Source organism: Myotis davidii, unplaced genomic scaffold (genome assembly GCF_000327345.1).
Source record: "Myotis davidii unplaced genomic scaffold, ASM32734v1 scaffold271, whole genome shotgun sequence".
Taxonomy (NCBI): Eukaryota; Metazoa; Chordata; class Mammalia; order Chiroptera; family Vespertilionidae; genus Myotis; species Myotis davidii.
In genome coordinates this window covers 2,010,199-2,026,917 of record NW_006284839.1, presented here as the reverse complement: position 1 = coordinate 2,026,917, position 16,719 = coordinate 2,010,199, and the positions used below count along the sequence as shown (strand labels likewise).

Below are 16,719 nucleotides of genomic sequence, written 5' to 3'. Positions count from 1 at the left end.
TGGGTGGGCCCCAGGCTCTTCTATAAATGTGCTTTGCAGAGTCGTTTCTGTCTGTCCTTCCTTGGGTTTCCCACTCAAGGAAACACTTAGAATTCTATAATTTTTTTTTGTTGTTGCCTCTAAGTGTCTTAATTTCTCTTTGATTTGGGGGAATTCTTGATAATGTATAATCTCCGTCTTTCCTATTGTAAATTATTGAATGAAATAAAGTTATTTCTGCTTGACTGCTTGGCATATCTCATTTGTCTGTTCTGTAACTTTTCACTGATTGCTTTTTTATACATGTGCTCTATTACTAGAAGAACATCTGGATGCATATTAAACTTGAGTTATGAAACTCAGCGAATCAGTCTTGACTAGGGTGGCCAACCATCTAGGTTTGTCCAGGACTGACGGATTTCCAAACACACAGGACTTTCAGTGCTAAAACGGGAAATCCCGGGCAAACCAGGACAAAGTCGGTCACCCTAATTGTAAAATAAAATGGTACCCAAATAAACTTTTTAAAGTGAATTTATTTCATATTTCAGTGAATTTTCATATATAAATAAATAGATTAATTGCCGTGAGCATTTTAAATGGCCTTTTCAGGCCCTGTAAGCCTGAAGATTAGCTGTTTATAGTCTAGTTTTGGATTCATTGAGAAAGTCGTACTATAGTCCTGTTGAAATATTCTCCACTTCCATGAATACGAATTGAACAGTTTCTCAAAACACTAGTGGCCACAGGATTGATTACCAAGAAACTTAATTTCTCAGTTATGTTCTGAGGAATTACTTCCTTGATTTGGGAGGGGTGGAGTAGGGATGAATAGGGAATGTTACAGGTGGTGTTCTTTTTTAAATTAGGAACATTTTTAAAAGTGCAACCAAGTTGAAAGAACTTTATAGAAGATAATTATATGCCCACCACTTAATTTTCTCCCTCTATTAGTATATCTTATTTTTTGACACATTTCAAAGTAATTTGCAAATTATTGTGCACTTCTCACAGCGGTTGCCAACCTTTTGGACCTCATGGACCACCGGTGATCCGTGGACCACCAGTTGGCAACTGCTGATCTAGAGGTCAATATTCATTTACAGGGGGTTTTTTTAGATGTAAAATTTGTGTGCAATTTAAATGCATAAACCTTAAATGTACATTTACTAAATCACCAAGACACAGAACATTATCTCATGGCAGAGACAGGGCACTCTCCACCCCTAGAGATAATACCCTTTGTAATTTTTTCCTATATACATTACATTTGCCTGTTCAAGGTCTTCGTGTCTGTGGATCATACAATATGTACTCATGTGTAAGGCTTTTTCCTCAATATACTGTCTTGGAGATTCAGCCACTAATCAATAGTTTGTTCCTTTTCATTGCTCAGAAGGATTCCATTGCGTGAATATACCATAGTGTATTTATACGTACAGATTATATTTTACATGATTTAAAAAGGTAGAAGATTAAGCCAGTAGAAATAAATGTTTTCGTGCTTATCTAATCTCAGGCTTTGTTACTGATTATACTCTTCAGGTTATTGTCCACATTTCTGGACCTCACAGAGCCATAGAAATACATGGATTAGACTTAGGCAGTGTTCAGCTTTAAATGCAGTGAACTTTTTAATGCTAAACACAGCTATTATTCAACATCTCACACTTTTAACCCAAAATTGAATCTTCCTTCTGATGTCAGCCATCATGAATTGGTGAATTTATGTTCTAGACTTGTGCATAAATACTTGCTTTGAATAGGCTTCTTAAGAGAATAATTGAAAATTTTTAATTAGTAGCAAATGCTAAATACATGATTGGGTGCTTTAAATTTTGCATTGAAGGCTAATTTCAGCTTTGTCTGCATTATTAAGGTTAATGCTCTGGATAACCTCGGTCAGACTTCTCTGCACAGAGCTGCACACTGTGGTCATCTACAAACTTGCTGCCTACTCCTGAGCTACGGGTGTGATCCTAATATCATATCCCTTCAGGGCTTTACTGCCTTACAGATGGGAAATGAAAATGTGCAGCAGCTTCTTCAAGGTATTTCATGCTTCCGTGAAATTAATTTTGTTAATTAACCTTTATATTTTTTCCACATACCATGTAAGAGTTGGTAGTAAAAGGAAACATTTTTAGAATTTTTGGCTGTTATTTCTTCCTAACTCATTATACTGTTTTTTTCTTCTACTCCATAGGGATTTCCTACATAATCTCCCAAACTCTGAAAGAACTCTACTTTGATAAGGTGCCTCCTCCCTTAAAGCTTGGTTCTACCTCCTTAGTTGTAGTTAATTACTCTTTTCTCTCTCTCTTTAGAGGGTATCCCATTAGGTAATTCAGAAGCTGACCGACAGTTGCTGGAAGCTGCAAAGGCTGGAGATGTAGAAACCGTAAAAGTAAGATATGAACTTATGTTTTTAATTTTGTGGTTTTATTTTGATAATGTTTACTGTGTTTGTATTGTTATAATGAAGAGCCTAGTTATTTATATATGCCTTGTTTTAAGAGGTAAATAATGCTAATCTAGTTTTCTGAAAATAAGAATCATTAAATAATAAAAGAAACTTTAGTTTCATTTGCATCTCTGTAAATGCATCACAGTCACAAATTTAAATAAATCGCGTGTTCATGGAAATGAATTTTGTTTAAAGAACCCATATATTTGTTTCTTTAAAAGAATAAGGGTGCCCTGGCTGGTTAGCTCAGTTGGTTAGAGCATCATCCCAGCACGCCAAGATTTCGGCTTTGATCCCCAGTCAGAGCACATACAAGAAGCAACTAATGAATGCATGAGTAAATGGAACAACAAATCCTCCCTCTCCCTGCCCACAACCCGCACATGTGCCCTTGGCCAGAATCGAACCTGGGACCCTTCAGTCCACAGGCTGACGCTCTATCCAGTGAGCCAAACTAGCTAGCTTCATTTGACCTTTTTTGAGCACTGTGATTTATTATTGGTGTTGCTTTTATTCTCCAAATGTTTATACTTTTCATGCAAAATACTCGAGTGTTTTGAATGTGACTCTTATGGCCTTTTCCCGCTAGGCTTTGTTACCTAAACCAAAGAACACAAAAAAATTCTTTGATTGACTATTTTCTTAATTCTCCCAGTTAAGAAACAATAACATTCTATAGTTAGTTCATTCCATGTAGTTCATTAATTTTCTACCAATGTAATTTCTTGACTACCAGCATCAGACTACCTAGAAACTTGTTAGAAAGGCAAATTCTCAGGTCCCAGCCCAGCACACTGAGTTAGAAAATCTGGAGGTGAGAACCAATGAACATGAAAATTTGAGAATCATTGATCTAGAGCAGTAATCCTCAAACTTTAATGTGCTTACAAATCACCTAGGGATCCTATTAAAATGCTAGTTCTGACTCAATAGATGGGGTCTGAGATTCTGAGTTTTTAATAAGCCTGAGGTGATACTGCTGATTTGGTGATGCAGTGTGCCTCTACATATATTTGCCAAAAATGCAAATTACAATTGCTGATAATTGATACTTAGATTACCTTTATGTAAGTAGTAATTGTGATAATGGTAAAATTTACCTACTAGTCTTAGCAGAAGGTAATACAGGTACTAGAGATGGGAGGAACAGAGGGATTCTCAATAAATGACAAGATGAAATAATAAAAAGCAATAGTTTCTGAGGATGCTAATTTGATGAGGCAAGAAAATAACTCAGACATTTGAAATTTCTACTAAATGAATGAAAATAAGAAACCAGAATAAGTAGCATTGTATGTATGCTGTGTTCCATCCTACAGAAATTGTGTACTGTTCAGAGTGTGAATTGCAGAGACATCGAAGGGCGTCAGTCTACACCACTCCATTTTGCAGCTGGCTATAACAGGGTGTCTGTGGTGGAGTATCTGCTGCAACATGGAGCTGATGTGCATGCTAAAGACAAAGGGCAAGTACCAGCCATTGCCATAGTCTCTTTCTTTTATCAGACCTTTTTAGGAAAGTCTGAAAATATTTTTATGATAGTTAGTTGTTTTATTTTCAGGGAAATCTATTCCCTAACATTAGCTTAAATATGGCTTCTTCATTTTAGTTAAGATTTTATGATGGTTAGCAATTACATACAGGCTTATTTGCATAATGCCTTATTTTTATATATAAAAGCCTAAGCAACCTTTTGACTGGTAGCTATGACATAAACTGACCACCAGGGGGCAGCTGCTTAATGCACAGGCATGGAAACATGGGACAGACTGATGAATCTCAGAGGGAAGAGGAGCGAGGAGAGGATGGGAAGAGATTAACCAAAGATCTTATATGCATAGTAGAGGCCCAGTGCACAGATTTCATGCACTGGTGGGGTTCCTTGCCCTGGCCTGCGGGGACCAGGCCGAAACTGGCAATCTGACATCCCCCAAGGGGTCCTGGATTATGAGAGGGCGCAGGCCAGGCTTAGGGACCCCACCGTGTACCAATCTGTGCACCAGGCCTCTAGTATTTTATACTAGTAATGACCAAGGAGATTACAATAGTTTGGTTGATTTAAAAAATGTTTTAATTTGCTTTGGTAATATTTAAATTCTTCAGTTTGTTTTAAATTTTTTTTTTTTTTTAAAATATACAATTCTAGGTATTTAATATATTCTCTGCAATTTTAACTATTTCCCGCTTGCCCCCCATAATAATTCCATCTATGCTTTCATTCAGTATTTAGGTTCTGTATAATTAGCATAATCTCTTTTACAGTTCAAGAAATTTATCAGCTATATGTAATTATTTAAATTAAAAAATATCTTTGCATGGCTTACCTTTTTTTTTTCCAGAGGCCTTGTACCTTTGCACAATGCATGTTCTTACGGACATTATGAAGTTGCAGAACTTCTTGTTAAGCATGGAGCAGTAGTTAATGTAGCCGATTTATGGAAATTTACACCTTTACATGAAGCTGCGGCAAAAGGAAAATATGAAATTTGCAAACTCCTGCTCCAGGTATATTTAAGCACTTACTGTTGACAGGGTGTATTACATAGAAAATGTTTAATATTTCTAATATAAATTTAAACTAATAAAGGAATAGGAAGCAGTATCTAACTCTCTACCTAGATATCAGAATAAATGCCAGAAACATTATTTTAATATGAGTATGTTTACCACACATAGATTTTTTGTTTTATTTAATTTATTTAGATTTTTTTATTGTTGATAATACTGCAGTTCTCCATTTGCCCCCCCTTTGCCCACCTTCACCCACCTCCCACCTTCCCGTCCCTTGGCTCTCACTACATTATTGTCTGTGTCCATGAGCTATACATATGTTCTTTAGCTTATCCCTTTACCTTCTTTATCCAGTCCCCTCCATCCCCCTCCTCTCTGACATTTGTCGGTCTGTTCCATGTAACCATGCTTCTGGTTCTAATTTGTTTATCATTTTATTTTGCTCATTAGATTCCACCTATTGGTGAGATCATGTTTTGTGTTTTCTGACTGGCTTATTTCACTTAACATGTCCAAATCCATCTAGTATGCTGTCGCAAAGGATGAGGTTTTTTGAGGGTTTTTTTTAAATCCTCACCTGAGGATATTTTTTTCATTGCTTTTTAGAGAGTGTAGAAGGGAGGGAGAGGGAAGGGGACAGAGAGAGAGAGAGAGAGAGAGAGAGAGAGAGAGAGAGAGAGAGAGAGAGAAACATAGATATGAGAGAGATACACTGATTAGAACCTGCAACCCAGTTACATGCTCTTGACTGGGTCTATTACCAAGACCCTTTGGTGTGTAGGCCAATGCTCTATTAAGCCACAGCAGCCAGAGCAAAAATTTTCTTTTTTACACCCGTGTAGTATTCCATTGTATAAATGTACCACAGCATTTTTATGCACTCATCTGCTGATGGGCACTTGTCAGTCTGTTTCATGTTTCCATGCTTCTGGTTCTATTTTATTGATCTGGGCTATTTCCAGATCTCGGCTATTATAAACACTGCTATGAACATAGGGGTGCATATATTCTTTCTGATTGGTGTTTTGGGAGTGTTGGAATATATTCCTAGAAGTGGGATCACTGAGTCAAAAGGCAGTTCCATTTTTAATTTTTCGAGGAAACTCCATACTGTTTTCCACAGTGGCTGCATCAGTCTGCACCAACAGTGCATTAGAGCTCCTTTTTCTCCACATCCTTCCTCACCAGCACTTGTTCTTTGTTGATTTGTCGATAGTAGCCATTCTAACAGGTGTTAGGTGATACCTAATTGTAGTTTTAATTTGCATCTCTCTGATTATTGTGATGTTGAGCATTTTTTCATATATCTTTTGGCCATCTGTATGTCCTTTTTAGATAAGTATCTATTCAGGTCTTTTGCCCATTTTTTAATTGGATTTTTTGTCATCCTAGTGTTGAGTAGATTTATTATTGTATAAAGTCAACTATTGTTATATTAATAGTTCTCTGATTATGTTTTTTCTTAGTACTTCAAAATAGTTGATGCATTATGTAATTAATAAGCCAGATTTATTTATTTACTTAATTCTTTATTGTTGAAAGTATTACATATGTCTTCTTTTTTCCCCCATTGACCCCTTCCAGCCCTCCCCTACCCCCTCGCCCCAGGTCCTCACCACCCCCATTGTCTGTGTCCATGGGCCATGCATATATGCATACAAGGTCCTTGGTTGGTTACCTCCCTCCCCCCACCTTCTCTGCTTCCCACCTTCCCTCTGAGGTTCTGCACTCTGTTCCATGCTTCCTTGTTTCTAAGCCAGATTTATTTGAATCTAATCAAATTGATAGTGCTGATTCAATACAGGTACCAGTGTACATATTTTACAGTAAAAACAAGAGTAAAGTTAAATTTATAATTTATTTCAATGTTTGTGGAAACTAAAAATGGTGTATTTGAAAGTTAATTTATTTTAAATGTAGTTTAAAATTTTGACTAGTGTTGCATTATAAAACCCCAATACATTTTAACTACCTCTATATTCTTTTTATTATAATTTTCTGTATATTAAATTAAACATTGATAACAATCATGTTAACCTTTAAGGTAGAGTCTCAGTAGGCAATAGTTTTCTTTAGCATAGTTACATTGTCTGTTTTCTCATTGACCAAGGACAAACCTAAGTCAGTTCCTCTTTGTTCTCTTTTTTCACATGCCCAGCATGGTGCAGATCCTACAAAGAAGAACAGGGATGGCAATACTCCTTTGGATCTTGTTAAAGATGGAGACACTGACATCCAAGATCTGCTGAGGGGAGACTCAGCTTTGTTAGATGCTGCCAAGAAGGGCTGTTTAGCCAGAGTGAAGAAGTTGTCTTCTCCTGATAATGTCAATTGCCGTGATACCCAAGGCCGACATTCAACACCTTTACATTTAGCAGGTAAGGGAATGGAGTTTCACAGATTTAGTCTGGTGAAACCTAAGACTCATTTTATCTGAGTAAAATATCTTCTACAAATAAATGTAAAGGGTTCAAATCAGACATCTCCTAATACCACTGTTACACTCCAGTGCAGTGGTGGGCAAACTCGTTAGTCAACAGAGCCAAATATCAACAGTACAGCGATTGAAATTTCTTTTGAGAGCCAGATTTTTTAAACTTAAACTATATAGGTAGGTACATTGCTATTAACTTAATTAGGGTACTCCTAAGGCTTAGGAAGAGCCACACTCAAGGGGCCAAAGAGCTGCATGTGGCTCGCGAGCCACAGTTTGCCGACCACGGCTCTAGTGTGTTTGTATAGGGCAGTGATGGTGAATCTATGACACACATGTCAGAGGTGACACGCAGACTCATTTTTTTGGTTGATTTTTCTTTGTTAAATGGCATTTAAATATATAAAATAAATATCAAAAATATAAGCCTTTGTTTTACTATGGTTGCAAATATAAAAAAATTTCTATATGTGACACGGCACCAGAGTTAAGTTAGGGTTTTTCAAAGTGCTGACACGCTGAGCTCAAAAGGTTCGCCATCACTGATCTAGGGCAACTGTACGTCATGGTCAATCTAGTAGTAGTTGAAAGAGGCTCTGCCAGTCACCATGTGTGCTTTGGAACCTTTATTTCAGGTCACCATATTTAAATCATCTTTGGTGAGTGAGTTTTAGGTACAGAAACTTGAAAAATATGCCTGCTTGACCCAGCTTTCCTCATGAGAAGCTAAAGCTTTCCATTCTTCTGATGATAGCTGTTAAGCACAAGCAGAAAAATAAATCTTAAAAGACTTTTCAGAAGTTACATAAACGTCTCACCAAAATTATTTCTTATATTAATTATAAAATACCACAGATTGGTGGCTTAAACAACAGAAATTTATTTCCTCACAGTTCTGGAGATCAAGATTTTAAGGATTAGATTCTCCTGAGGCCCCTCTCCTTGCCTAGCAGAGGGCCACCTTCTTGCTGTGTCCTCACATAGCCTTTCTTTGTTGTGAACACATCCCCGTCTCTCTCTCTCTCTCTCTCTCTCTATCAGTCCCACTCTCCTTTTATAAGAGACCAGTCTGCTAGGATGGTCCATTCTAAGGTAACTGGTGGTTAGAGCTTCTAGGAATTTTGGAGGACACACTTGAGTACATAATATTTGTTCTAAATTTTCACTCAGAATTGGCATCGTGCACCTTGTTTTTAGTGCAGATATACAGCATTGTGGTTTCAGTACAGCTTTTTCAGCTACATTGAAGGTGCTAGAGAATGGGCCTTTAAAATCACTGAGCCACAGCTAATACTTCAGTGGATTTGTGTCCTATGCCTATATTACTCACACAACTTCATCTAAAACATGTATTAAAAAAATAAAAATCTATTCATTTCAGTCTCAGTATGAGTGTGTTCCTAGTGTTTAAGGGATAATTTTGATTAGATGTGATTTTTAACTTCTCACCCCATGTAAGTTGGGACCCCACTCCCCAAGGAAAAGTATTACTCTATCTGTGTCTTTTCGACAATTTTGGAAGTGATAAGCCACATGGTGATAAAAAGCTTTTCGGCTTCTACTGGCAATCAGGAGTTTCTAGTTCATGTAAGACAAGAGTGACCTAACCTCTGATTTGAATTGTGCTGTGCATATTTATTTATATTAGCTTTTTAAATTTTTATGGAAGCTTATCTAGAACATTAACATCACTATTATGTTGTTTTCTTAAGTGGCAAATACGTTGTATGCACAAAATATTTTTGCCCACCTGGGCAGTGTTATACCTTGAAACCTAGAAGGGTTTGTACATTCAGTGCAACACTTAGCTTATAATAGTTTTGTAGGTTTGTCTTTCTTTGCTTTATTTTACTAAAATTGCTTTGCCTTAGGTCCTTCAGCAAAAGTATAAAAACTACAATAAAAATTAAATGTAGATAAAATATTTTCAACTATTTTAAAGTTTTAAGTCATATCTGGTTTTATTTTGGCAAAGTTAACTTCCAGATTTGCTTTCAGCCTGTGAGTATGTGTCGGACTATACCGTAAGAGTATGTATTAAGATAGCTGACAGTTTCAAAGATGACAGATTATGGCATATTTATAAAATATTGTTTCACTTCATGGGTTTAGCAACACATAGGTTCTGCTGCCAGACTTGTAGAGATAAAAACATGTTCTTGTGGCCTTCTGGGGAATTGGTGCCCTAAGACCCATGCTGGGTGCTGTCTCCTGCTCTGCATTGAGGTCCTAACTTAGCTTTTATATGATTGAATGCCTTTAACTCGCAGCCTTGGAGACCATGTATCTGAATTCTGGAAGTTGTGTATAACAACATGAAGGCTGGGACTTTGGAAAAAAGGTTTTAAAAGATACAGTCATATCAGTCAGATTTTCTAAAATGAATGAGTATCATCCCTGAGAGCTTCCAACTTGAGGCCAGTGGGCAAATTTTATTTCAAAGATAAATTTTTTAATAGACCCCAAAGGGGAATTTCATATTTCTATAATTATATGTAACTTTTTATATTAACAATTAAAAGTAATTTTACTTCTTTTCTAAATCAGCTGGCTATAATAATTTAGAAGTTGCAGAGTATTTGTTGCAACATGGAGCTGATGTGAATGCCCAAGACAAAGGAGGACTTATTCCTTTACATAATGCAGCATCTTATGGGGTAAGTTCTTCCATTTTACCTTTAAAAGTCTTCGAGATTTTCAAAGTGAAAATCAGTATTACAGTTCAATGGGAATTTAGCTTGACTTTCTCATTTTATAGAGAAGTAAATATGAGGACTAAAGAGGTTAAATAACTTCCAAGTTTCAATTCTGAATCTAATGTAAGTCTGCTGTGAGATGTGCAGCACATTTGTCATTCATTTTACTATCTTACCACCAATCTTTTACTTTCACTAAGCTGTTGATTTATTTGTTGGTGCCTAGGAAACTCATTGGGATTCATAGGAATCTGTAGTTCAGATGCATTATTCCTGACTTTTTATAACCCTAAATGTTGCCACCAGTATTGACAATCTCCAGTAGTATAATTTGAATAATTGAGGAAGGCTGCTTATTTATAAGTCATTGTTCAGCAGTTATAACATCTGAATAATTGAGAAATTATTAAAGTCATACTAGTTAGTTCACTTCTTTATCAAATTCTTCATGTTTTCTAGATAATTTCTCAAGTAATTTAAATATCTACTATAATTTTTAATTAACTACCTATACATTGTGATGTTGGGAAGAAACAGTTTTTCATTTCCAGGCTAAGTATGAATACATGTAAAAATAGGTATATAGGGTTACTTTTTAGGAACTAAAGTGTAATAAAATTTCAGACTGTAACAGGAATATTTTCTTTTACAGCACGTAGATGTAGCAGCTTTACTAATAAAGTATAATGCATGTGTCAATGCCACGGATAAATGGGCTTTCACACCTTTGCATGAAGCAGCCCAAAAGGGACGAACACAGCTTTGTGCTTTATTGTTGGCCCATGGAGCTGATCCTACTCTTAAAAATCAGGAAGGACAAACACCTTTAGATTTAGTTTCAGTAAGTGATGGGCTCTTTGAAAAACTCAGTGCTTTTTTCGCTTTTTAAAATTCACTTGGTATATATAAAATGTCTTCATGGTGAATGTGTAAAATCTGTTTTATAGCCCAATTTAATTGTAGAACATTTCTGGTATTAAAATATAATAACTAAATAATAGAATTATTAGTTATTGTGTTTTAAGTACTTTGGGAAATGGAAAAAAAGTATAAAGCATAACTACTTATATTAGTTGGGAACCAAAATAGGCACAAGCTCCCATTGAATACTGGCAGTGCATACAGGTGCAGGATAATACAGGACATGGGCCTTGAGGAATTTCCCTAGCTGGGAGCATTGCCCTCAGGTACAGCCACAAAACCTGCTTCTAGTAGATTCCCTCCCACACTACCTCATCCCAGAGTTCATATTTCTTCCCCAGTAGAGCTGTTTACGAAACAAGCTTGTTTCTCCAGTTTTCTGTGGAAGCCTTTTCTTCCTCTCCTGAGGGAACTCCTGTAGGAGTCTCCATGCTAGTCTCTACCTCTGCTTTGACCACTGTAACACAGGTACCTGTCTTGCCTCCACCACTGGGGATATTGACCAGAGCAGTGAGAGAAAGGAGAAAACATTTTTGAGGATAGGAAGGGAAGTCTCTTCAGACTGCTTTCACTGAGAGAGATTCCATTGCTATAAGTTATATTGAAAAGCTAATTTAGTTGAAATACATTGGAGGTTAAATAGATTTTTCTAGGTTGACACCCCAATCATATTTGCAACTTTTTTTTCAGGGAAATGTCTTTCCCATTCCACACTTCCTTAAAAGTCAACTTTTCTTGTTCAATCAACTCGTTTATCAGTCCATCAAATATAATTGACAATGAAACGAAGTGCTCTAGAGAACACGTGTGGGCTTTAGAGTGGAACAGACTGCCTTAGAATTCCACCTCTACCACTTCTAGTTGAACAATCTTGCAAGTTGCCTAACCTCTAAGCCTCAGTTACCTCATCTATAAATGGGGATAAAATATATTTGGTTAATATGAGATTTAATGTACTTAAAGTCCTTGGCATGTACCAGGTACATAAAAAGCACCCAAAAATAAATGGTGCTAATATTATTTTTAAATGTTATATACAAACTATGAGTCCCATGAGAGTCCTCAGACTCGGGGGGAACAAAAGGATAAGGATCGGATAGTCAGTATAAATAAATCACTAACCATGAAGACAAGTACTGATTTACTTCTTGCTGAATGTTAATTACCTAGTGTCTGAATTGAGCATTATGAAAGAATGGTAATGTCACTAATTAAATTAACCTGCCAGTAAATTTGGGGATTTTTTTCAATTCTAGCAAATTTTATTAAAATAATTATCTTTGTTAACCCCCCAAAAACATTCAGTATTGAGGAACAAATATCATTGAATATTTTCCAGTAAACAAACGATCATGATGTTTGCTAAAGTTTAATGTATGTTAAATTACTTCTCTCACAGTAATTGCAAGTGTTAAAAGCTCTTACCTTTTTAAATTGATATTTTTCATTGTAGTATCAAAATTATAATTTTTTTAATGCTCTGCCACATTTAAGAGTTTTGATTCTGTGTCTTGGAAGTATTATGTTTTATATTGAATAATAGTATAGCTCAATATCACTTATTTGCTTCACTTTTTAAAATAATAGTTTTTATATTGAAAAGCAGTTCTAGAGCAAATATGTAGGGGTTTTGTCATTTGAAAATGACTACTGGGTGTAGTAGAATTTTAACAGATTTCATCTCTCTGGCATGTAACCTAGGCAGATGATGTCAGTGCTCTCCTGACAGCAGCCATGCCCCCTTCTGCGCTGCCTTCATGTTATAAACCTCAAGTGCTCAATGGCATGAGAAGCCCTGGAGTCTCTGCTGATGCTCTGTCTTCGGGTCCATCCAGCCCATCAAGTCTTTCTGCAGCCAGCAGTCTCGATAACTTATCCGGGAGCTTTTCTGAACTGTCTTCAGTGGTTAGTTCAAGTGGAACAGAGGGTGCTTCCAGTTTGGAGAAAAAAGAAGGTAAGATTTTATGAAAATGCTTTCTAACTCACATTGTAGGCACATATTTGATATTTGGAATGCTAAAAAGTCTCTTTTTTTTTAAACTTTAAATATAACTGTTAGTATCAGGTTAACATAGTCGGAAAGTTTTAGCATTTTGTTACTTTCCTTACATTATTATAATTCCTGATGACATTTTCTCCTTTCAAGTTGAGACTTGATGCTGTTAACCTACTCTTTAGATGTAAATATGCTTTCTAAAAAGTTTAGAAGTCCTTTTGGTTGAGTAGCTGTGCCTTAATTTACCTCTTGTATACAAATTTATGGAATACTTTTTATTCCATGTCAAAATACCCAATTTTAAAAAGGTAAAAAGACACACATATCTGCAGTCTCTCAAACTGTATTCTTTAATCTTTTACCTGTCAAAATTTATCTCACCCTGTGACATTGTGAAAATTACTTTGTGAAGCAGCTTACATACTCAAAGACAGGGAAGCTTCTTTAATGGAGATAAAATTTACATATAACAGTAGTTTCAGCTCTATGGAAACTTATTTTAAAGATAGTTAAAAATAAAATTATTTTAATTAAAAGATTTGTTTTAACCTGAGAGTGTCCTGTTGGTTAATTGTTTCTTCTAGTGATGAACTCTTAATTCATTAATAATTACAAAGAAAATTACAAATTCTTTGTAATTTTTAACATTTTGTTCAATATTATATCCCTAGTGGCTATTCACATTTTGCTTTATTTTTACTTTCTTTATGTATATAGTAATATTATAAAAATTTTGTCATAATGTTGATATCTATTATTCTGATGTGTGAATTTTTTTTTTCTTTTGGATTTTTTATTTTTCAGTTCCAGGGGTAGATTTTAGCATAACTCAGTTTGTAAGAATTCTTGGGCTTGAACACCTAATGGATATATTTGAGCGAGAACAGGTGAGTTGGTTAACTGTTTTGCTTATTTTGGTGTTTTATGGAACCTCAAGGAAACAGTCGGGCATACTTGAAATGCTCCACTTGTTTGGAGTGTAGGGAGGGTATTTTTTTTTTTAAGAGACTGGAAATCACTCTTCTAATTTGGCTTGATCTTGGAATTTCTGTTCAATTTATTAGCACATAAAATTAACTCTCATGTAGTAATAGTAAAATAACTTTTTTGAATGCAAAGTTTAGCTTATTCAACCAAAAATAAGTTACCCTTGAGCCCTGTTTGTTTAGTTCTGTTTTATCAGTAACTACCCACTGTAAGCCTGACACTTCACTATCCTCTACATACAGGGTGTCCCAAAAAAGTGTGTACACACTTTAACAGCTCAATTTAAAAAGTGAAATGTATTTCAATAAACACTGCCTTTATAATTATTCAAACTGTGTGTATACTTTTTTTTTTTAGATACCCTATAGATATACCATCTATATATCCGGTCTTTTCTAGAATAGTCCCAATTTACAGTACTCTGTCAGAATATAATTACAGATTTTTTTTATTCATACCCTAAGGAACTTCCGATCTAGTTATAGAGCTATAACAAAAACATATGAAGAGTTAAGTTTGGGCATCTATTTTAGAAATGCAAAGAAAGAAAAGATTACTGTGAGCTGGATTCCAGAGAAAACATAGTATAAATAGAAGAGGATTTTTTAAAGTGTCTTTAGTTTCACAAAGTGGGAATAAGATAATTGAGATAAAGGATTAGTTTGAACAGTGATGCAGAAGCACGATCTGGAGCCTGGAGGAACAATGAAAAGCCTTGTATACATGAGGGATGGTGGAAAGATATAATAGTGTACCTAAATGTGGTTAATTTGAAAATACATTTTTTGTTTTGCTGCTTTGTTCTTAGGTTCTTATGCTAAATGATAGTGATACTTTTGGTAGTTCATGACTCAACTTTATATAATTAAATTAGCTAGGTAGCTAAAATTAGCTGCAGCTTTTCATTTTGTTTAACAGCTGATTTATTTTCATTCCTAAGCTGTTCAAAAATTAATTTGAAGTAAATGTATGAATCTAGTACATTGTGAGATCACCAATATATGAATGTTCACCAAATGAGTAAGTCTTCTAAACAATTTATTCTCTTTTGTAAGATCACTTTGGATGTATTAGTTGAGATGGGGCACAAGGAGCTGAAAGAGATTGGAATCAATGCTTATGGACATAGACACAAATTAATTAAAGGAGTTGAGAGACTTATCTCTGGACAACAAGGTATTTCATTTTAAATCATTGCTATTGTCAGTTTAACAGCTTCCATAAAGGCAGTCCTCAACTTACTAATTGATAATTTAAAAATCTTAAGAGTCCATTTAATAGGAAGAGCTCCGGGAAACCTGGAATCAAGTCTTAACTCTGCTACTACTAAGCCTCCTGAGCTGCTGCTATTTACTTTGTGAACCTAAGAAAACTTCTGGGCCATTCAGAAATTTAGGGATTGCTTTAGCGCTATTATTTCTATTTAGTTATTTCTGAAGTTATCCTAGCTCCAAAGTTTTGATTCTGTAAGATGTGAAACTTGGGTATCTCGTATCTTACAGTAATAGGCAATGATTAGGTGTTCAGGACTGCCCATAAAAGAGTTTATGAATTTCTCTTTTGTAGTAAATAGCTAAATTCTAAACATTTGCAGTGAAAATACAGGGAAACAATGTTGCAACTGAGGAAATTTAACAAAACAAAGTTGAATATTTTTATTTCTCCTGGATGTTAATGCTTAAGGAATATACAAATTGCATTCGGTCAGCAGATGTTAACCCTTCCCATGTACCAGGTCCTGAGTATAAAAAGGTGAATTAAGTTTCAGAAATCACATTTTAAGTTCATTGTTAAATTGAGGAAATTATTTACCCTGGGGTCAGAAGCATCCTGAAATTGAAGTCCTGGCTATACAACTAGGGTTGAAGATAATCCTCCGTTAGCAAAAATGAAGATTTTCAGGAAAGAATGTATACCTCCCAGAAGAGGATCTAGCTCTTGAAGAAGGTAAAGGAGTGCCTCTAAAAATTAGGTAACGCAAGCTAAGGAATGCTGTCTACTAGAAGTCTGGAATAGGATCAGTTAAAGGTAAATGCATCCTACTTATCTGGTAGGGTGTAGGGCAAAATGTTTAGAGATAGTCTTGAATATTTACAGTATAGATGACAAACATTTTATAAGATAAAGAGGAGGGAAAACCCATGGCTCCCTGGAATGTTAGTATAAATATAAATAGTATCAAAAATGAAGAGAAACTAGAACCCTCAGTTGTGGACTGCCATCCTGACTCTATTACAGTAAAACCATCTGGTAAGGTAGCAAGTATGATGGAAAGAGGTGGGTTAAAAAGGAAAGCAGGCAGTGTTTGTACATTAAGTACATAGTATGTGGCACACAGTTATTAAGACTGTTGAAAGGCTCAGGAAACCATGATGGAAACAGATACTGCCTCCAAGTGACAAGTATATGTACCTCTATGCCACCTCTGGTCCTGACGTAAAAGCTTTATTAGCTACTAGGGGCCCGGTGCACGAAATTCGTGCACTGGGTGGGGGTGAAGGGGAGTGTCCCTCAGCCCAGCCTGCCCCCTCTCACATACTGGGAGCCCTCAGGCATTGACCCCCATCAATCTCCAATCGCAGGATCGGCCCCTTGCCTAGGCCTGACGCCTCTGGCAGAGGCGTCAGGCCTGGGCAGGGGACCCTCATTTCCCCCCATCACTGGTTCTGCCCCCAGCCCAGGCCTGATGCCTCTGGCCCAGGAGTCAGGCCTGGGCAGGGGACTCCCC

General features: G+C 36.0%; 1 protein-coding gene across 1 annotated transcript in view; it reads left to right on the top strand.

The window, feature by feature from the left end:
* Window positions 1-16,719, top strand: part of TNKS2 (tankyrase, TRF1-interacting ankyrin-related ADP-ribose polymerase 2) — a gene marked incomplete at its 5' end in the record, with an annotated part of 44,678 nt that overhangs the window by 14,134 nt on the left and 13,825 nt on the right. The window contains 10 exons of the mRNA XM_015558024.1: window positions 1,859-2,030; window positions 2,307-2,386; window positions 3,766-3,911; window positions 4,786-4,951; window positions 7,116-7,335; window positions 9,939-10,048; window positions 10,740-10,928; window positions 12,710-12,962; window positions 13,809-13,891; window positions 15,047-15,167. Coding sequence (XP_015413510.1) covers window positions 1,859-2,030; window positions 2,307-2,386; window positions 3,766-3,911; window positions 4,786-4,951; window positions 7,116-7,335; window positions 9,939-10,048; window positions 10,740-10,928; window positions 12,710-12,962; window positions 13,809-13,891; window positions 15,047-15,167 — 1,540 coding nt within the window. The remainder of the gene's footprint in view (window positions 1-1,858; window positions 2,031-2,306; window positions 2,387-3,765; window positions 3,912-4,785; window positions 4,952-7,115; window positions 7,336-9,938; window positions 10,049-10,739; window positions 10,929-12,709; window positions 12,963-13,808; window positions 13,892-15,046; window positions 15,168-16,719) is intronic.